At 37.3% G+C, this 22,454-nt stretch overlaps 1 protein-coding gene across 30 annotated transcripts in view; it reads right to left on the bottom strand.

Moving 5' to 3' along the window:
• Positions 1-22,454, bottom strand: part of LOC149119149 (zinc finger X-chromosomal protein-like) — a 60,190-nt gene that overhangs the window by 8,872 nt on the left and 28,864 nt on the right. For 15 of the 30 annotated variants that reach the window (XM_089325066.1, XM_089325077.1, XM_089325068.1 and 12 more), the window contains 2 exons: positions 8,146-8,234; positions 2,259-2,816 (listed from right to left, as the gene is read on the bottom strand). In XM_089325066.1, the coding sequence (XP_089181192.1) occupies positions 2,259-2,816; positions 8,146-8,206 (619 nt within the window). In that variant the 5' untranslated portion in view covers positions 8,207-8,234. The remainder of the gene's footprint in view (positions 1-2,258; positions 2,817-8,145; positions 8,235-22,454) is intronic. The other 15 variants (XM_089325058.1, XM_089325072.1, XM_089325073.1 and 12 more) reach the window with 1 other exon arrangement.

Here is a 22,454-nt window from a genome sequence, read left to right as displayed (position 1 = left end):
TGCCACTACAGGTGCTGGCTTTACCCGCTACATCACAGGGCCAGTCCCCTAAATCTCCAGCATATAAACAACCCATTTATTACTTTTATATTTGTGTAGCCCTATTATAATCAGTGACCAAGAGGAAATGGAATGTTCCTCTGTTTTGATTAGTCTGTAACACTGCCTGATTTTAGAAAATATGGGGCTAGAATTGCATATTTCAACTGTTATATAAGGTTAAAAATTAACATATTTACATATTGTATTATGCAAAATATTTTGTTTTGCAGAAATCTATTGTTCCATAACTTTACTTGAATGCTTTGTCTAGTATTATATTAGTTAAAAACTGTTACCCATTGTTTTACCAGCTTTTGAAGTCTTGAGTCGTTTCCAATATTTATCCTTTGGTTTTCACCATTAATTACCAAACAGCAAGCCCATCACTTACAGATGCTAAAATCCTAAAATTGTGGACACTTGAATGTCAATTTTGACTTGAGTAAGTTTAGAGGTAAAAAATTCTTAGGCTACAGTTGTCTCAGAACTTTTATATAGTTACTGTTTTATGGTATTTTTATATGGGAACCCACCTAGTGCACTAATTAACTATAATTATGATTTGGTGATTTTATCATTCCATCAATTTCTTAACAGACTAACAAATTTCCTCCACAGATTACAATGTCTAACACTGAGACACACATAAAATTCAACACCTTTACAATGTAAAGTGTAATTCAATGTTTTTTTAAAAATTTAGTTATTAGAATTATCATTAATTATCATTAATTAATTCTCTCCCTTTTCCTCTCCCTCTCCCATCATCCCCCAAAACACTTTTGTATCCTTTAGAACTAAGAATCTTTTTCTCTTCCAATATCCATCCAACCCTCCATCTATTCATCCATCTGAAACGCAGAATGACTGAAAGAAGATGTAAAGGAAGGAGAGAAACAGAGATCTCTTCCATCAGCTGGTTCACTCTTGAAATGTTCACTATACTCAGGGCTAGGCAAGGCTGAAGCCAGCAGCCAAGCATTCAAAATAGGTCTTCTCCATGGGTGCCAGGGCCAACTAGCTGGGCCTTAATTTTTTTCTATTTGGGGTTGGGGTGGGGTTTTGTATGTGGGAAAAGGAGAGAGACAGAGAAAAGATAAAGAGAACCCACCCATGGCTCAGCATTTTCCAAATGCCCATGACAGGTGGTTAATTAGAAGTTAATTATACAACCATGTAGAAGGTGACCGTCGTGTAAATTCGGCATTAATGTAGACAGCACAGCATATTTAAATAACGGAATCAAAAATACCAGAGATTTTACGACATCTCCTACCTAAACAAAACTATGCCCAATAATATCCAGGTTACTGAAATGCTTAAACAGTCAAGAAAATCAACATCCCATAGGTATCAATCAATAAGACAAGATTAAAGAGTACATGAGGAGCTGGAGTTAAGAACACAGAGTTATTAAGCCACCATCTGCAATGAAGCATCCCACACAGGCACCACTGTCCCAGCTCTTCCATATCCAATCCAATTCCTTGCTAATGAGCCTGAGAAAGCAGAAGACAGTCCATGTCCTTGGGCCTCTGTAGCTAAGTGGGAGACTCATGTAATTCTGGGCTCCTGGCTTTGGCCTGACCCAGTCCTGGCTGTTGTGGCTTTTTGGGGTGTGGATCAGAAAATGGAAGATCTCTCTTTGTCTCTCCCTCTGTCTCTGTAACTCTGCCTTTCAAAATGAATAAATATTAATATTAACCTCTAACCAAATTGAGACATACATAAACTACCTGCTTATCTATGGCCATTTCATTTCAAGAAATGCAACTGATAATTGCAAAGCCAATCATGTATTAAAAAAACATGTTGAAGGGAAAAGGGATGAGATCAAAAAGTACAGAAGTGATCGCATCAAAAAACAAAAAAAAGAAAGAAAAAAGACAAGATACATTTCAAGTTGAATGTCATTCACATTTCACTTGTAATTCTGATGACTAAAAAATAAAACACTTTTTATGATTCCATGAACTTCAGTCCTTTTTTTACTCTTTATCTTTCTCATCTTTCTGCTTCATTCTTAGGCAGAAATACAGTGTACAATTTTACTTAATTATGGCTTATCTCACATTATGATATATATTATGATATTATGATATGATATATATTATGATATTAATCTTCATTTTACAGAAATTTAAGTAAAGCAAATTTCACCACTGAAAGAAAGTTTTAAAAAATGCCTTTGAAATTCACCGAGCTCCAAGACTTACAGGAAATCATAAGGTAGTCCTCACAGTTGCCTTTATCATCTTGTTGGTCCACAGGGATTCCATTGGCATCTAAGACTGCTTCAGAGGCACAATCTGATACCAATACTTCTTCTGAAACTATGTCGGTGGTTAGAGGATCAGTGACGATTTCTGCATCTACTACACTATCATGTACTATGTGTTCAATGTGTGCAACAGAAGACACATGTATAGATTCATTTGTCAAGACATGTTCAGGCATAGACATTGAGTCTGAAGTAATCTCAGAGCCTAAAACATCATCTGGGACTGGGCAATGTGCTAATGAAACTTCTTCAGTTACATGTGAGTCAAGGACTTGCTCAGGAATGATGACATTTTCAGATACATCTCCTTCCTCTAAGATATTTGAGCAGTGAACATCCTCTATAACAACATCTTCAATAACATCTTGGATTACAACTGAGTTTGGGTCATCAGGAACAAAGTTATGCACAGCTATGTCTGAATTAGAAACAAAAACAGTTTCTTGCACTTCCACAACAATTTGATCACTATCCATGTGTGTTGCATCAGGTCCTTAAAAAAAAATTAAAATAACAAATTTCAGGTAAGTATGCATGACTATCCCAAATAATGTAAATGTTATTTCATTTCTATCAGAAAATACTCTCTTTAATGTTCCTTTAATATTAAAATAAATTAAAGATATAAAAAACAGAACACTAAAGAAATAAAATACAAAATCTATTTTTAATTCAGGTAACCAACAGAAATTTTTAACATAAATACTTTACTCAGCTTTAATCAATTAACAGTTATGAAGAATCAGGAACACAAAACACTTGTAGTAGTCAGCCAGAAGGAAAATTTCTGATATAAATCCTAAAACACCAGCATAAAGAACTGCCAAGACACTAAAGTGAAAAAGAATTGTTCAATTACTCAAGTAACACAAATTTGACAATATGCCATTTTTCCTTCATTGTACATTTCACTGTTTTCATTCTTCTCCATTTCCCTTCACAACTTTTTACCACTCCTACACCTTTCTTTTTTTCCACTTTCTTATTTGCGTTCTCTTTCACTCTTTATGCTCTTCCCACCTTGTGCTGGTGCAATATAGCACGGAATCCTTCATTTATGCTTCTGGAAATTACTGCCTTTTGTATCTAATTTTGTACAAAATTCTGCCTTTTGTATCTAAGGCATAAGAGAATCAGGGAATAAAATGACAAGAGGAATAGAAGTCACAGTTAAACAGGAAAAACAACTGGTTAAGACTACTGGTAAACACATGAAATAAATTAATAAAAAAAAAAGTGAAGCTATTTTGGGGTAGTTGAGGGTAAGACTAGGTGATGCAGGACTTACTCTTCAAGTGTTACTTTACCTCCAGTAAACCTCTTCTATGGCTCCAGGACCAATTTCCAAAGTAATTTTCATATATATATACACATATATATGTGTGTGTGTGTGTATATATATATACACACACATATATATATACACACACATATATATATTCCCAAATCCAATTCTACTCAGCAGTAAAGAGGTAAGAGTAGAGGAATGAAGTAATGAAAGTCCACTGAGAGATGAAGTGACTTAACCAAGATCACACAATTCCCACTGTGGTATCTAAGAAATATGTTAAATGAATGCCACAATGTTGAATAAAATGCACATTATCTCAATCAAAAATGTAATGTTAGATTAAATGAAACCAATTAGGTACCATGGTTCCTATGTCAGAGAAAAGCAAACATGGAAATTCAATATCAAAAGTATTTAGGTGATTTAGAAAGTTCTGATTCTTATCTATACTACGCTAAATCCAGGCAGATGCATAATCAATTGATTATATCTCAGTGGTCAGACCTGACCACTTCTCTGACAAAAACAATCAAAAAGGATGAAAGAATTAGTAGGATACAGGAACACTTTAAAATCAGTTATTATTCACTTAAAATATCCACTAGAAATAACAATGAATGAGGAATTTCTATGAAATTATTTATACTCACTGTTTTTAATAATGTAATTTCTACTTTGTGGGCATTAATTTGAAAGTACTTAGTAGCAAAAGCATTAAAATGGATATCTATTAGTTATATAACCTTTGGTAAGTCATTTAAACTCTGAGTTTCTGTTTCTTCTTCAATAAAATTAGGACAACAGTATCAGCTATGCATACCACCCAAAATTGCTACATCCTGAAAAAAATCGTATGAGAGGTTTCATCACTATTATGCATATGAAAATGGCAGATTTAGCTATCTGCTGAAAGGCTAGTACCACAAATGCTAATGGGACAAAAATATTAATAATTCTTCAATTTACCAATTGGCCCATGACCAAAATTTCCTTTAGCAAAATTAAGCTAATAAATACTGAGTTTTTCTCTGAAGAATTTAAAAGTCTCTCTCTTTTAGCTCATGTTTTACAGAAAAAAAATCTAATTTTGTATTTACCATTATCAAACTGCAATGATTAAATACAAATATGGTTAAAGAATAACTAATAATTAAGTATGAAAATGGTTAAAGAAACACAAAAAGATTTAAAAATTCTTATTTCTTGTGAAATTATTCCTTCTTTAATATATGTTAATATGATCACTTAAAATCATTACATAGAAAAAGCAGCTATTTGAAAATGGAAAACATAAAATCTAACACTATCCTTCTCTGTAGTTTCATTTTCTTAAAACTATGGTTTATCTGAAATTGTGGATACATTTTTTTCTATTGTTAGAACTTCATAAAATTATTCTTATAATGTTTAGAAATAAGATGACTACATATGCCTAAAGCCAGAAGCTCCTTTTGAGAACATGTGAAAGAGTTGTAAATAATGGGAAAGGGTCAAAAGAAGAAGACCTTGTATTTATGCTTCTATTTCTCCTGAGTAATGAAAAATGTCATCATATAGTTGTTATTTTATGATGAGTACGTGTAGAAGATAAAAGAAACTAAGAATGAGAAAAAGTTTTACTATAACGAATTAGGAATTTGTAGCTCTGGCTACATAATAGGAATTGGCATAAAGAAAAGCAGTATGTTGAGGATAATTTCTTTGCTACTTCATTCAATCTGCATCACTCCAGCCTACAAGATGTCCAGGCTCTGATTACTAGTACCTGTGAGTATTGTTTGTTAGGGCTTATACCGCTGACTCAAGAGTTATTATTAAGGTTATAAAGTCTTCAGATGGGGAATTATACTGAGTAATTTGGGTGGGTTGAACATGATTACATTAATCTTTTTTTTAAATTTTATTTTTAATTTTTTGACAGGCAGAGTTAGACAGTGAGAGACAGAGAGAGAGACAGAGAGAAAGGTCTTCCTTTTTCTGTTGGTTCACCCCACAAGTGACCGCTAGGGCCAGTGTGTGGCAGCCGGCATGCTGCGCTGAACCGAAGCCAGGAGCCAGGTGCGCCCTCCTGGTCTCCATTTTGGGTGCAGGACCCAAACACTTGGGCCATCCTCCACTGCACTCCCGGGCCACAGCAGAGAGCTGGACTGGAAGAGGGGCAACCAGGACAGAATCCGGCGCCCCAACCGGGACTAGAACCCGCAGTACCGGAGCCAAAGGTGGAAGATTAGCCTAGTGAGCCGCGGCACTGGCCCTAAATGAATCATAATCTTATATCAAGAATTTTGCATGGTTTGAGTTAGAATATCAACGTACAAAAGGCAGAAGGAGCCACATGTAAGTATGTGAAGGAACGCACACAGCTAACAAAGCAAAAGTTAGCCTCTAAGCCAACAGCCATCAGATAAATGGGGGACCTCAATCACGAACCACAAGGAATTACATTCAGCTAATTATCTGAACTAGCTAGGCTTTGGATTCACTTCGTGAGTATCAAAAACAAACACAACAAATACTCTGATTTCAGATGTAAGAAACCTATGGTAGGAGATCTGGTCATTCCATGATGGAATTCTGATCTATGAAAATAGAGACAACAAATTTCACTACTTTAAACTGCTAAGTTTGTGTTACTATTAAAATGAACACTGATTTTGGTATTTGCACAATTACTTAAAAATGTGAAGTGGCTTTGCAATGAATTAAAAGTCTTTAGTATGTAGTCTTACCAAAGAAAAAAGTCTTTGGGAAAAGTCTTATCAAGCATGATCAAAGCCTATATTTCTTTGAACAGACCAGTATAGATATATGTACCCTGCTAGTGAAAATCCAAAAGAAGAGATACATGGACTCATAATACAATCAATCACCCTGTGGAATTCTGACCAAAAGTTCCACTGAGGGCTGAAAAGAAAGTAAGAAACATACTATTGGAAACTAAGAGCTATCCTGGTTACATAACAATAAACCACTTTTCAAAATTGTGTTGTGAATATGTAACTTGCAGCAACTCAAGATATGTAGTTAAGGAGATTTCAACCAAGTGTTGGAAATATGGCTTTGTTCTTGCTACTTAACAATAAATTCAAGAAAAGGTAAATTTTGGAAAGATAGATAGTATCCATAAGGTTACATCATGAGGGCACCATCTCTCAGCCATCTCAATGGAGTGAAAACATAAAGATGAAATATCCTAAAAAAATAACCTATAGTTAAACTTCTATTCCAGTGCAATAAACCCCATTAAATACACCAAGAATTGAGACATTTATCCTAAAAGAGAGCCTACTGGTTTGGGGCAGAGAAGGTTTAATGTGAAGATTGCTAGACTCTGGAAATTCTAGGAGCAGATAAAGATTTATAGAGCAATTTAGCAGCAAATGCTTGTTATAGCTGATTTTAAAAAAGCAAGGAAAACAACTAACAAGGCCATAAAACAGATCTAGCCAGATTTCAAAATTTTTTTACACTTTTCTTCCATTTACATCAGACTACCTATAAGTGTCTTACTTGGACATACATACTTAATAACTTATATCTAAAACATCATCAGCATCTGATTTAGGTACTGTCTGAAAATTCTGAACTCCTATTTTTAGATAAAAGTGAATGCATGTACATTTAGAAAGCACATAAATGTTTGAGAACAACAGTACACACAGTGATGGTCAGAATGGGCCTCCAAAGATGTCTAAATCTTAATCTCTAGATCTTGAAATGTAATATGCAAAAGAAATTCTGCAGATGTAAGGGTATGGTGGGTTATTTTCATGACAAAATTAACTTATGTTTTAATTCCACTTGCCATAAACCTATTGAAGTATGCTTGGATATGGTATTAAAACACATTGTTTTGGGGCTTAAATCAAGGATATGTCGTGAAAGAAAGGTAAGAAAGATTAAAAGGATGAGAGGGATTTCGTTCACTGTTGCTAGAGGAAACCACAAACTCTGAAAAGGAATTTGGGCAGCATGTTGAAGCAAAGAATAGCTCTAGTTGATAAACTGTAGGAAACAAGTATCTCTAGCTAGCTTACAACTACAAAAGGCTAAATTTGGCCAAACCTATAAATATTACTAAAACTGCTTTCTCTTTTAGGAGACTCCAGAAAGGTAGGTTTAGCAGAACACTTGCTTTTGACTTTGTGAAGCTCTCTATACAGAGAATTCAATGCAGCTAACAGTGTACCCATAGGCTTTTCTGACCTATAGAACTGTTTAAAATAAATCTACCTAGCTTTGGGTCAGTAACTGTGGAAATGTATTCTTCTAATAAAACTAATATAAGCTGAAACCACTTTGAAACGGAGAAGAGATAAAACTCAGTCTTGTACTGGAAAACTAGAATAACTCACATCACAGTAAGATTCTGAGAATGATGGTACAATAACAGGATTATATATTGGCTATGAGATTTTTGGCAGGGTAACAAAATATCCAAACAAGAGTCAGTATCAGATCTAGCAATTCTAACTCTTGACAAACTCTAATTCTGGCAGATATTTCTGATATAAACCAGAAATCCTTATACCTATTCCACCAAAATATGAGTTTGGGTCTTGTGGCTGCAATTCAAATTCATCTTCATCCATGGCCTTTAATTCTCATTAGTCACAGCTCCTAAACCAGGGAATAAAGTATACCAAATGTTAATGTTTTATATCACAAAATAAAATTTTACCATGCTATTTATATATCTATAACATTCACATTTTTAATCAGTAAACTGTGTAAAAGAAAAGGGAACAAAGTGATTTCTGGTGATATATGGACAGCTATAGGATAAGAAAGGGTAGCTGAATCAAATAGGCAGATAGTGTATGACTTTAAAAAAATTAAACTATGGATTTACATAAATTGCAAAAATCTTCAATATTTACCTTAAATTTATATATTAATTTATAAGTTATATAAATACATAATTTATATATATAAACTTTTATTTGCCTTACTTATTTTTTTTTTATTTATTTACTTGACAGGTAGAGTTACAGACAGAGAGAGAGAGACAGACAGACAGAAAGGTCTTCCATCTGAAAGTTCACCCCCCAAAGGCCGGAGCTACACTGGTCTGAAGCCAGGAGACAGGAGCTTCTTCCTGGTCTCCCAAGCGGGTGCAGGGCCCAAGCACTTGGACCATCCTCCACTGCGTTCCTGGGCCACGGCAGAGAGCTAGACTGGAAGAGGAGTAACCGGGACTAGAACCCAATGCCCATATGGATGCCAGTGCTGCAGGTTGAGGATTAACCTAGTGTGCCACAGCACTGGCCCTCACCTTACGTGTATTAAAATATAGAACATTTTTAAGCCGGCGCCGTGGCTCAATAGGCTAATCCTCCACCTTGCGGCGCCGGCACACCGGGTTCTAGTCCCGGTTGGGGCGCCGGATTCTGTCCCGGTTGCCCCTCTTCCAGGCCAGCTCTCTGCTATGGCCAGGGAGTGCAGTGGAGGATGGCCCAGGTGCTTGGGCCCTGCACCCCATGGGAGACCAGGAAAAGCACCTGGCTCCTGGCTCCTGCCAGGATCAGCGCGGTGCGCCGGCTGCAGCAGCGGCCATTGGAGGGTGAACCAACGGCAAAGGAAGACCTTTCTCTCTCTGTCTCTCTCTCACTGTCCACTCTGCCTGTCAAAATAAATTAAAAAAAAAAAAAAAAATATAGAACATTTTCTCCCAAAGAGTCCATATTAACTCCTCTGTCCAATGATTTGGCTCAACCTAAACACATTTTCTAGATTACTGAAAGAATTTCTGCAAAATCTTATCAGATCTCTAAATTTAGTATCTGGTCTTCCTACCAAGAAATTTCAAAATGGAAAAAAATCCTAATAATTGTAAATATTATTGAGATTTCTAAGTATTCAATGAATTTCTAAGCATCCATTTAATCTCTTAACAGATTACAGAAATAATGTCCTATGTGTATCTAAGTGTAACATACATGTATTCATGTATGTACATATAAACATAAATTAAAATGTATTTCTCTGAACCATATATATGTACCAGCTATAACATGCAAAAAATAAATTTGTACAATTTAAAAATTCTACCTATAAAATATCTGAAAGTATGAACAAGAGTCATCATCTTCTAAGCTGTCATTACAACACATGAACACAGGAATCAAATTTGGTTTACAAAGGCAAGGTAAGGCCAGTTTACTAATAAAAAATTCTTAAAGTATAAATCCTTGTCTACATTTCAAACTCAGATTTTAGATAGCAGGAAGGAAGTACAGAAATATTTTACTTTCCTTGCAAGTATGCACAATCTTTCTACCTGATTTTTCTCTCTCCTTTCCTATTAATTTACCCTAAGCAGTATTATTAGAGATAGATCTGTATCTTTTACATATGATACAAATAATATGCTTTTAAAATGCAAATAATGTACACTGTAAAATTTTCTTTCCTATTCTTCTGATGCTCTGCTAGTTGAGGTCTTGATCTAGAGACCTGATCCTCTCAAGGCAAGCTATTCCCAGGAATGGTAAATATATCTTTATTATAGAACGCCTTTGATAGGCAAACAAGGAATAAGGGCCCACAGCTGCAAAATTTTTTTATCAAAGTTCTCATGAAACAACCCATGATTTTCACATCCTTAATCATCCCAGCACCAGGTGATCAAATCATATATTACAGAGCATCAGCAAACTATCTTATCCTAAATTTACTTAGCGTAAATTTTGCCTTGCCCATCCTTCTCATAAAATCCTTAGTCTCTTCCTTCATGACAATCATTTCTATATCTTTGGTCTGCTTTGCTTGACTAAAATAAATATCACTATATACTTTAAGACAGGTGAAAAGGAATGCATTTTTAAAGAACAATTTAAACTGTCAATCTTATTTTGAAAAGTGCTTCGAGACAGTGTTGTGACACAGTGGGGGTACCTCTTGCTTGTAATTCCTGTATCCTATATCAGAGTACTTGTCTGAATCCTGACTGCCCTGTTTCCTATCCAGTTCCCTGTTGATGAGCGTGGGAAAACAGCTTGTGCCCCTGCACCATGTGAGAGACTCAGATGGCATTCCTAACCCCTGGATTTAGAATGACCAGCTTTGGCCATTGAAGCCATTTGTAGGGTGACCAGTGAAAGCCAGAGCCCTTTCCCTCCATATTTCACTCTGTTTTCAAATAAATAAACAAATGTTTTTGTCCCAAACAAAAATATGTAACAGCTTCCTGCTGAATCCAAATAAGATTTAGCCCTATCTCTCTATTACTATAATAGCTTGCATTCAGTCATATTCTCCTACTTGAATGCCTTGGGCCAAATAATACTACCCAATGTCTGCATAATATCCCAACTCTGTATTTATTTCTGCATTTCTTTATCTCAAATGCCTTTCCTGTTCCTACAAATGCTGGAAATGACCACTCTTTCCTGAATTCCAAAAGTATTTTATTGTTCTTACTTTGTTGATACATTATGCAAGTTTTATGGTTACTTCTGGACCTGTTAGTTTTAAAATATTAAACCATATGGATGTTAAATTAACATAAAAGTGAGTAACAATTCTGATATATAACAAATGGACTTCCAACACATCAGCAATCTGAGACAGTTTCAACTCATAGAAGGTTTTATGATATTCATATTGCTTCAGGTAAAACCCTGTCCTAGAAGAAAGCATTCCAAAGTCACTGAATGGAGTCCCCACTGCTCCTCTCTGCAACAATGAACCAAAACAAATGAATAGCTTCACTTTGAGGTGATTAGCTGAAACAGAAGGCTATTAATACAGAAGATCTAGGTTGATAGCATAAAGTAGCAGCATACCAGGGACTGACTCCCTTATTGGGAGGACTTGTTCAATGTCTGGAAAGGGTAGATTAGAGTATTCCAGCAGATGCCCCATTGCAACAAATGCTGTCAACTGAGCTGTTCTGATGTTACCATAGGCTGAGATCAGCTTTGGGATGCTACATGGAGTGTTCATGGTAGTTTTACTTCAGAGACACAGCATTATTTGAGGCTGTCCAATGGGATTGTGGGGCTGTGGGCTCCTTTATACATAGGTAGGATGTCCTTCACAAGCAAGCTATCTGCTGGGGCTGGAAACCTGTCTCCAGACCAGCTGGAAACACTAATAGCTTCTTGTGCTGCATATGTGACCTTGTGGCTTTAAATCACAATTCCAGAGTAGGTGCAATCTTTCAGAGCTGGCAGAAGGGGCCGAGCCCTTAGGGAGAGTTAGATTGGCTCCAGAAGATCCAGGCTATCTTGTGTGATCTTTAAATCACACCTCCAAGGTGCCTGCAATCCTTTACCCAGAGGTAAAAAAGAGTGGGGGAGAGGGGAGGGTTGGGGTGGGCTGATCCCTTGTGGAGACAGAATGTCTCCAGGAGACCCCTGCTATCTCCATGACCCCAAAACCCATCAACATATGTTTATTAAACATCCTGTGTAATGGGAAATCCTAACAAGATAATCCAGTGAACAGACACTAATGCCTTAAAAACCTGTGATATTTCCTCAAAGCCAATGTCTTGCTCAGGCATTCCACCTGGTCTCACTTGGACCAGACACTTTTTGTTGCTTGTCAAACAAGTACAAGTTTCTTTTATGTCTAATGAAAGTTTCTGCCTCTTTACAAATTGTTTTCCAGCTTTTTATTTCTATACTAAGCTGAAGAAAAGAACCCATGAGACTTGCTCTGGCAACCGCCCTCCCCTCCATGACCTGTAACAGCAATCAAATTGTCTTTCGCATGCTCCAGGCTTAAGGTGGCTGCAATATGGTGCCATATTAACAAAAGCAGTGTCAGAAGTCATATTGTCTTAGAGGACAGAAATTTCTGCAGGCCTCCATAAATATTCCAGTACATTACCACAAAAGGCTAACACCTTAAAACTGCAACTAGACATGGTAGTGCAGCTATGACCCCAGCACTTGAGTCCACATAGTGCCCTTCATTAGAAGGCGGATAGTTTAGTATGACATAAAGTACAGCATGATGGGAGGTGATACCACCAAGACCTAAGGAACAAGATGATTGCCCTTGATCCTGGGCTCATCCCTCCATTGCCTCAGTCTGTAGCTATTGGCTGCTATCAGAATACAACATTGCTGCATTCCATAGCCTGAGTCACTATAAACCATCATTGTGTTCCATTGGATGGACCTCAGAGATTCCTGCCTCAATGGCTAACAGCATTGAGCAATGTAGGTCTAAAATGGATCTGTCCTGGTCTATAACCATAAAGGAACCTGTACTGCCACTGCTGGAGGCCACAGCCATTAGCATAGCTCAGCCTGGAAGTGCCAGCTGAAATATCCACCAAATTCCAATTTCCTAGTGTTCCACTTAAATGGTAATACCACCAAGGTGGTCACCACCATATAGCTATATATACCACAGCAGACTTGGAGAGACAGACAGCCCTTGCAGGTCAACAGGCTCCAACAACCCACCACTGAATACACAATGTCAAATGGCACTCATTGTGACTGAAGAAGCTAAAGAGAGACTACACTGTGGTGCAAAGTGGAACCAAAGCAAAGACTACAAAACTATACCCTAATACAAATATTCAGGAGAAAATCATGTGATTTGAAAGATACTTTGGAAAGCTGTTAGTGAATCTCATCTACAACTTAAACAAATATCACCATAAGGAAACAAGAAGCATTAAAAAAATAACAGGGCTCCAAGAGCACAAACTAATACTCTAAAAAAGAATATTGACAAAATCCCTGATAAAGAATTCAGAAGAATAATGAAAGGAAAATCAATGAAATGCAAAATAATCTGGACAGAAAAGTCAATGCATTTACGAAATCAATGACAAGAATGAGAAATTCAGCAAAGAAATCAAGAAAAAAACAAAAATCCTGAAACTGAGTCAAATGAAAATAAACAGATGAGAGTCATATCAAGAATCTACATTAAACAGAAAAGAAATTTCTGAATTAAGACAATCTGTTGAAATATCCTAGTTAGAACAAGAGAAAAGAAAGTTTAAAAAAATGTTTAAGTGATGAGGAAGACATACAAGACACCACTGAACAACTGAATTTTGGGTGTCCCAGAAAATGAAGAGAAGAAAAAATAGAAAATCTGATGAATGAAATAAGCATAGCTGAAAAATTTTATTAATCTTGGGAAATATATCAAGATCCAGATGCAGGACCTTTGAAAGAGCCCAACTTTAAATTTAAATTAAAAATATGCTCAACATGACTTAGTATGAGTAATAGTAAAACATTCCAAAGTACAGAAAAACAGAGAATTTTAAAATTATAAGAAAAATGCAATATCATAAAAAAGCTGCAATAAGATTACCATTACTTAGCAGAAACCTTACAGAAAAGGAAAGGTTAGAATAACAACGCAATTACTGAAAGAAAAAAAAAGCTATTCAGGAATATCATTCAGCAAAGCTATCCTTCAGAAAAAAGAGAAAGAAATTCCAAGACAAGAAAATCCAAGGTAATTCTTTACCACCAGGCTAGTCCAACAAAAGATTTTTTTTTTTTTTTTTTTTTGGACAGGCAGAGTGGACAGTGAGCGAGAGAGAGAGACAGAGAGAAAGGTCTTCCTTTTGCCATTGGTTCACCCTCCAATGGCCACCGCGGCTGGCGCGCTGCGGCCAGCGCACAACACCTATCCAAAGGCAGGAGCCAGGTGCTTATCCTGGTCTCCCATGGGGTGCAGGGCCCAAGTACTTGGGCCATCCTCCACTGCACTCCCTGGCCACAGCAGAGAGCTGGCCTGGAAGAGGGGCAACCGGGACAGAATCCGGTGCCCCAACCGGGACTAGAACCTGGTGTGCTGGCGCAGCAAGGTGGAGGATTAGCCTACTGAGCCGCGGAGCCGGCCACAAAAGATTCTTAACAGTCCTCAATTGAGACAGAAAACAACCATCATTATATATGAAAATTAAAATACACTAAAGTGAGATTGGATTAAGATGGAGGAGGAGGGAGGGAGCTTGATGCTGTAGTCTAGAAGATAGTTTAAAAAAATTTGAAAGAGTGCAGTCTCAGGGAAGAGAGAGAGAGAAAACAGCAGAGGAAACTCTACACAAATTGGAGGAACACAGTGGATTGAGGTGGAGGGCAAAGACTCATACAACTTAGAACCCCAGCAGCTGAGAGCCTACCCACCAGTGGTGGAGACTGAGTTGACACCAGACTGCAGCCCAAGCCACTGGCAAAAAAGCTGCAGGAAGAGTAAAGAGGGAATCGAGTTAGGAGACCTATGGCGAATGGTGTACCTGCCAAACTAGAGTAGAAAAAACATTTTCTCTCTCCCCAGTCATGCTGCAAAGGTATCCTGTTGCAAGCTGACAGAGAGCAGGAGCCATATGGAAATATTTCACAGCTCTGTCAGCTCGTGGCTGTGCTCAGCAACCAGCTGAGTGGAGACTCTTGAGATTGGTGGAGAAAACAGACAAGGTGCTGGGTGTTCATGACTGTGGGAGGCTTCTGTGCCAGGATTTATCCCTGGTGTGCAGGTTTGGTTCAACATTTGCAAAACACAAAAGCATTCAATAAAACACAACACCTTTCATGATAAAAACTCTAAGCAAATTGGGTATAGACGGAATATTTCTCAACACAATCAAGGCAATTTATGACAAACCCAAGGCCAATGTTCTACTGAATGAGGAAAAATTGGAAGCATTCATTTCTACTGTGATCTAGAACCAGACAGGGATGCCCATTCTCACCATGCTATTCAATACAGTCTTGGAAGTTTTAGCCACAGCTATTACACAAGAAAAAGTAATCAAAGGATTCAAGCCAGGAATGTGGACAGCCAAACTATCCCTATTTGCAGATGACATGATTTTATATTTAGGGGATTCAAAAGTCTCTGCCAAAAAACTATTGGAACTTATAGAAGAGTTTGGATAGTAGCAGGATATAAAATCAATCCACAAAAATCAACAGCCTTTGTATACACAGATAATGCCAAGGCTGAAAAAGAACTAAGATTGATGATCCCATTCACAATAGCTAACAAAAAATAAATAAATAAATAAAATAAAATACCTGGGAATAAATTTAACCAAGGAGGTCAAGAACTCCCTGATGAGAATTATAAAATATTAAAGAAAGAAACAGAAGATACAAGAAAAATGAAAAAAAAATCTCCATGTTCATGGATTGGAAGAATCAATATCATCAAAATGTCCATTCTTCTGAAAGGAATTTACATATTCAATGCAATACCAATCAAATATCAAAGGCATTCTTCTCAGATCTAGAAAAAATGATGGTGAAATATATGGAAACACAGGAGACTCTGAATAGCTAAGGCAATTTTGTACAACAAAAACAAAGCCAGAAGTATCACAATACCAGATTTCAAGACATACTCAAGGCAGTTATACTCAAAACAGCCTGGTACTGGTACAAAAACAGATGGATAGATCAATATACCAGATGGATAGAACAGATATACCAGAAATCAATCCAAGCATCCACAACCAAGTTATATTTGACCAAGAAGTTAAAATCAATCCCTAGCGCAAGGACAGTCCTTTCAACAAATGATACTGGGAAAACTGGATTTCTACATGCAGGAGTATGAACCTGATACTATCAAATTACTAGAGAACATGGGAGAAACCCTGCAAGACATTGGCATGGGCAAAGACTTGTTGGAAAAATCTCCAGAGGTACAGGCAGTCAAAGCCAAAATTAACAACTGGGACTACATCAAATAGAGAAGTTTCTGTACTGCAAAAGAAACAGGAAAGTGCAGAGAAAACTGACAGAATGGGACAAATTATTTTCTTTTAAAAAAAAAAAAGATTTTATTTACTTATTTGAGAGGTAAAGTTATAGACAGAGAGAGAGAGAGAGAGAGAGAGAGAGGTCTTCCTTCCATTGGTTCACTCCCCAAATGGCTGCAATGGACAGAGCTGAGCCGATCCAAAGCCAGGAGCCAAGAGCTTCTTCCTGGTCTCCCTTGAGGGTGCAAAGGCCCAGCCCAAACACTTGGGCCATCTTCTACTATTCAGGAGCACAAGCCATCAGGAAAAGGAAAGCAAAAATCACAATGAGGTTTCACTTCACTTCACTTAGAATGGCTTTCAAAAAAAATCAACAAAGAAATGCTGGTAAGAATGTTGGGGAAAAGGTACCTAATCTGCTGGTGATAGGAATTTAACTAAACTGGTAAAGCCACTATGGAAGACAGCATGGATACTTCAGAAATCTGAATATAAACATACCATATTACCCAGCCATCCCACTGCTGGGAATATACCCAAGGGAAATGAAATAAGCAAATAAAAGTTATCTGCACCACCACAGATTGTAGTTCAATTTTTAATAGTTAAAAGACAGCTAAATGCCTGTCAGGTGAAGACTGTATTTCGAAAAAATGGGATAAGCAGGCAGAGCCAAGATAGCAGAATAGTGAGGGCACGCACTGATAGTCCAGGAAAAGATAGTTTAATAAAAGTGGAGTTAGAGTTACTGTAGTCTCAGGGAAAACTCAGGAAAAAAACTGCAGAGAAAACTCTTCTGGATCTAGTGGATGTGACATGGAGGACCTATGGGTAGAACAAGGACGCCCATGGCTCCGGAGCTCAGCCACAGAGTCTGTGCACCAGCATAGGAAAGGGAGGTGAGGCGAAACCTCAGTAGCCCGAGACATTGGCAGGGAAAACAGCAGAAAGAGCCTAGAGGGAACGAGGCTTGAAGCCCCGCTTGGGAAAGTTCACCAGGCTAACTGGAGGAGAGAAAATAAATAAATGAATGAATGAATGAATGAATGAATGAATGAATGAATGAAGGGACGGGCACGTACACGAGCCTCTCTCTCCACTCAGCATACAAAGGCAAGCAAGACAAAGAGCAGGCGCCATTTTGGACATACGTAAAGCAGCGCCAGCCATCAGCCAAGCAGAAAAACCTGACTCTGGTCGGGAGAAATAACAGGAGGTTAGGACCTAGTGAAGGTGTGGAGCTAATGAACTGTGAGTGTGAAAATCTGAGGGTGTGGGAGAGAACTCAAGTACAAAATCAGTAACCTTGGCAACACGAAAGGAATCTGTGGAGATATTTGAGAGCACACTGAGGACTGCATAGACCCTTTGTGTAGTTCTTGGGCAGCCAGACGAACATTACACCCACAGAGGCCAGATTTCATACACTGACTACCCTCAATTCCACTCAGCTGTGCGGAATTACTTCCCTTAGTTAAAAAGAGGCAGAGCAAGTGCGAGTGAGAGAGAACAACCTGGGTGAGTCACCTTTGGAACACCCTTAACCCTGAAGAACCAAACAGAGCTCTCTGGCCACAACCATCACAACCTCTAACAATCCATCAGGGGCAGACAGTCCATTTAATCTAGAGGCATAGTATAATGAGAAAACCACTACAGCAAAGAAACCAAAGAATATCTCCACAATGCCAAAAACAAATGCAGAAATTGAGGAAACAAGAACAAGTAAGACACGATGACGACCCAAATGAACAAGAAACCCATTTTCAAGATTATGAAGATGATGAGAGAAAAAATGCAAAATACGGATTTCAAAAAATTTATGATAAGAACATTTAGAAGTTCTCAAAACTAAATTCTTGAACTACAGAAATCCTTACTGGACAGGATAGAAAATCTCTCTCGTGAAAATGAAATATTAAGGATGAATCAAAATGAAATAAAGCAACTAGTAGATCATGAACCCAGAATATTACATCCTGCAAAGCTCTCATTTGTGAATGAAGGTGAAATAAAGACCTTTCATAGCAAACAGAAATGGAAAGAATTTGTCACCACTCATCCATCCATACAAAAGATGCTTAAAGATGTGTTGCACACAGAAACACAGTCATCAATATGAAAGAAGGTAAATGAAGGACACCTCATAGCAAAAGATCACAGGGAATTCAAAGCATACATTAGAAAATATCTTTGGCAAATGGCAGGGCGAAGTTACTACTTATCAATAGTCACACTGAACGTTAATGGCCTGAACTGTCTAGTTAAAAGACACAGATTGGCTGACTGGGTTAAGGAACAAAACCCATCTATTTGCTACTTTCAAGAAACACATCTTTCCAACAAAGATGCATACAGGCTGAAAGTGAAAGGTTGGAAAAAGATATACCATGCCAACAAAAATGAAAAAAGAGCAGACACAGCCATCTTAATATTGGACAACATAAACTTTAACACAAAAACTGTTAGGAGAGACAAAGACGGACACTATATAATGATTAAGGGGTCAATTCAACAGGAAGATATAATGATTATCAATGTATATGCACCTAATTACAGGGCACCGGTTTATTTAAAAGATTTCTTAAGGGACTTAAAGGGAGACTTAGACCCCAATACAATAGTACTGGGGGACTTCAATACTCCATTCACAGAAGTAGACAGATCAACAGGACAGATCAACAAGGAGACAGTAGATTTAAACGACACTATAGCCCAAATGGATCTAACAGATATCTACAGAACTTTTCATCCTACACATAAAGAATTTACATTCTTCTCAGCAGTAAGAGTCAAAGGGATCACATAAACAAGACTAGTGTCTGAAAATATTAACTGATAGAATAAAAAAGGGAGAGAACTGTCCAACATGGGAAGCAAGATACACAGCAGACTCATAGAACGGCAGATTCCTAAACAGCACTCTGGCCTCAGAATCAGTCCTTAAGCCATTTGGATCCGGCTGAAAAGTCCATGAGAGTATTTCAGGCATGGAAAGCCAAGACACTCTGTCCAAGAAAAAAAAACAACCTAAATGAAAGATCTCTGTGAGTGAGATCCCAGTGGAAAGAACGGGGCCATCAAAGAAGGAGGTACCTTTCTCTGAAGAGAGGAGAGAAATTCCACTTTGATTATGACCTTGTCTAAATAAGATCGAAGTCAGCGAACTCAAAAGGCCTCCACATCCTTGGCAACTCATGACAAGAGCCTAGGGAGATTGCTCACGTCATAAACAAGAGTGTCAATTTGTTAAATCAGCAACAGGAGTCACTGTGCACTTACTCCCCATGTAGGATCTCTGTCCTTAATGTGCTGTACATTGTGATTTAAGGCTACAACTAGTACTCAAACAGTATTTTACACTTTGTGTTTCTGTGTTCGTGCAAACTGTTGAAAGCTTTACTTAATATATACTAAATTGATCTTCTGTATATGAAGAGAATTGAAAATGAATCTTGATGTGAATGGCAGGGTAGAGGGAGCAGGAGTGAGAAGGGTTGCAGATGCGAGGGAAGTTATTGAGGGGAAAAAGCTACTGTAATCCATAAGCTGTACTTTGGAGATTTATGTTCATTAAATAAAAGTTAAAAAAAAAAAAGAAATTATGGGATATGTACTCTATGGAATACTAAACAGAGGTGAAAAATGAAATCCGGTCATCTGCAACAAAATGGATTAATTGAAAAGCTTCCTACTTAGTGATATAAGGCAGTCCCAAAGGGATAAATATCATATGTTCTCCCTAATCAGTGATAACTAATAGAGCACGTAAAAGGAAATCTGTAAAATGAAACTGAAACTTTCAGAAGCAAAGACTCACATAGCCATTATCTTGACTGTTGAAGAACATTTTTTTTCTTAATGGAGAATGGGTCAGGAAATAGGAGAGGGAGGAGGGGATGGGTGGGAGTGAGGGTGGGAGAGCATGTATGATGGGAAGAATCACTATATTCCTGAAGATGTACACAATGAAATTTGAACTCCTTAAATAAAAGCTTTCTTTGGGGGTGGGGGAGAAGAGCCCAAAGTGTGAACTTGTAATGGAAGGGACACACTTTGGAGTGGGGCATTTTTCAAAGTCTCATCATTTATAAAACTGATTTATATATATTCATTTGCTTTTTTGAAATATGTCATATGTAACTGTCAAATAAAATCTGATCGTCATGTGGAATGAAAAGGAACATTCTACTAGATATTCTCAAAATCCCAAATAAACAAATAAAAATTAAAATAAAATACACCAAAGCACATGCACCATAGATAAACCCATAAATCCTTGTCAATCCAGTCACCAAATCACAAAAACATGAAAAGAAAAAAACCATTAAGGATTTTCAAACATTTGTAAATTAACAAAATGACAAAAGCCAGCAACATTTATCTCAATATTAACTCTGGGGACAGGTATTTGGTGCAGTTTAGAAATATGCTTGGGAGGTAAGCATATTTTAGTGGAGTGCCTGGACCAGAGGCCCAGTTCTGCTCCTTGATTCTGTTTTTGCTTTTGTATATTCTGGAATGCAGCAGATTTTAGCTCAAGTATTTGGGTTCCTTAAACCATGAGGAAGACATGGACTCAGTGTTTAGGTCCTGGTTTTGGCCTATTCTAAGCCACAGATATTGTTATCATCTGGGGAGTCATCAGTGTCTCTCTGCATTCCACTAACAGTAGTAGCAGCAGCAGCAGCAGCAGCAGTAGTAATAGCAGCAGCAGCAATTTTGAAAGTAAAAGGATTAATTTTCCCATTATTTATTTTATTTGTTAAAAGATTTATTAATTTATTTAAAGGCAAAGCTAAAGAAAAGTCTTCCTTTCATCCCCTAAATGGCTACGACAGCTGGAGGTGGGCCACTCTGAAACCAGAAGGTTCTAGAGCCAACTGAAAAAATTCTTCAAAATAAGGATACCTCAAAGAGTTCAGGGAAAGTATACATTATGAAAAACATGAAAATATGCATGTATTTCAAAATGTTTTATTCTAGATTAAGCTTAGCTTTAACTTCACTATCCTGTATAACTTAAAATACTCATTTGAGAGAGAATAATAAAACTAGAGAACTTTTACCTTTGGTTTGTTCCCCAAATGCCTGTGGCAGTTGGGGCTAACTCAGATCCCAACAAGCAGCAGGGATACAAAATCTGGAGCTGCATATTGCTTTCAAGGTTGCACATTAACAGGAAGCTGGAATTAAAAGTAGAAGTGGGACCTGAACCCAACTCTGGTATGGGATGTGGAGATCTGAAGCAGTTTAACTGCTATAACCTCTCATTTCATTCTCCATGAAAAATTTTAAGTGCCATCATATCTGGTATGCAGAAAATAAAACTTGATCCTATTTCTTACCTTTCACAAAAATTAACTCAAATCAGATGAAGGATATAAATATTAATAAGCAAAATTATGAAATAATGAGAAGAAAACATAGCAGATAAGCATCAAGTTGAGAGTGGGAAGGTTTCTTGGGGGAGGCAGGTGAATAAGACTGAAAAGAACAGGCAAGAAAAGTAAAAATAAGCAAGATTATATTAAAACAAAGTACTTGCATGGCCAAAGAAATAATCAACAAATTAAGAGTACATCTAAAAAATGGGATATAGTATTTAAACTTTTTAGGTGGTTCAAGATTAATTTACAGAATACTTGAAGAATTCAAACACTTCAAGCAATATAATGAAAAAGCTATTACCTGAAAAAGAGGATATGAAAATGCCCGGTGTGAAAAATGTTCAATATCAATTTTACCCATCAGAAATGGAAAACAAAAATAGCCTGTCTGTAATAATGCAAAGTATAATGTAAATTAACAGTCATTATGGAAAGTAATGAAGAAATTCCTCAAAAAATTAAAAACAGATCTATTAGTTTATTTACCAGTTATCCTACTTCTAGATAATAATAAATGCAATCAGTATATTATAAAAGATACCTGCAACACTGTGTTTGCAGCATTATTAACAACAGAGAGCATACAAAATAAACTGATAAAAAAAATGGCCTGGCAAACCAGTGAAAATGGCCCAGGTCCTTGGGTCCCTGTGCCCCTGTAGGATATCCTGAAGAATCTCCAGGCTCGTAGCTTCAGATCGGCACAGCTCGGGCTGTTGCGGCCAATAGGGGAGTGAACCAACAGATGGAAGAGCT

Source organism: Oryctolagus cuniculus, chromosome Y (genome assembly GCF_051225735.1).
Source record: "Oryctolagus cuniculus isolate XC-2025 breed Fujian yellow rabbit chromosome Y, ASM5122573v1, whole genome shotgun sequence".
NCBI lineage: Eukaryota > Metazoa > Chordata > Mammalia > Lagomorpha > Leporidae > Oryctolagus > Oryctolagus cuniculus.
Note: the sequence above shows the minus strand (reverse complement) of the source record. Positions and strands in the feature narration are given on the sequence as shown.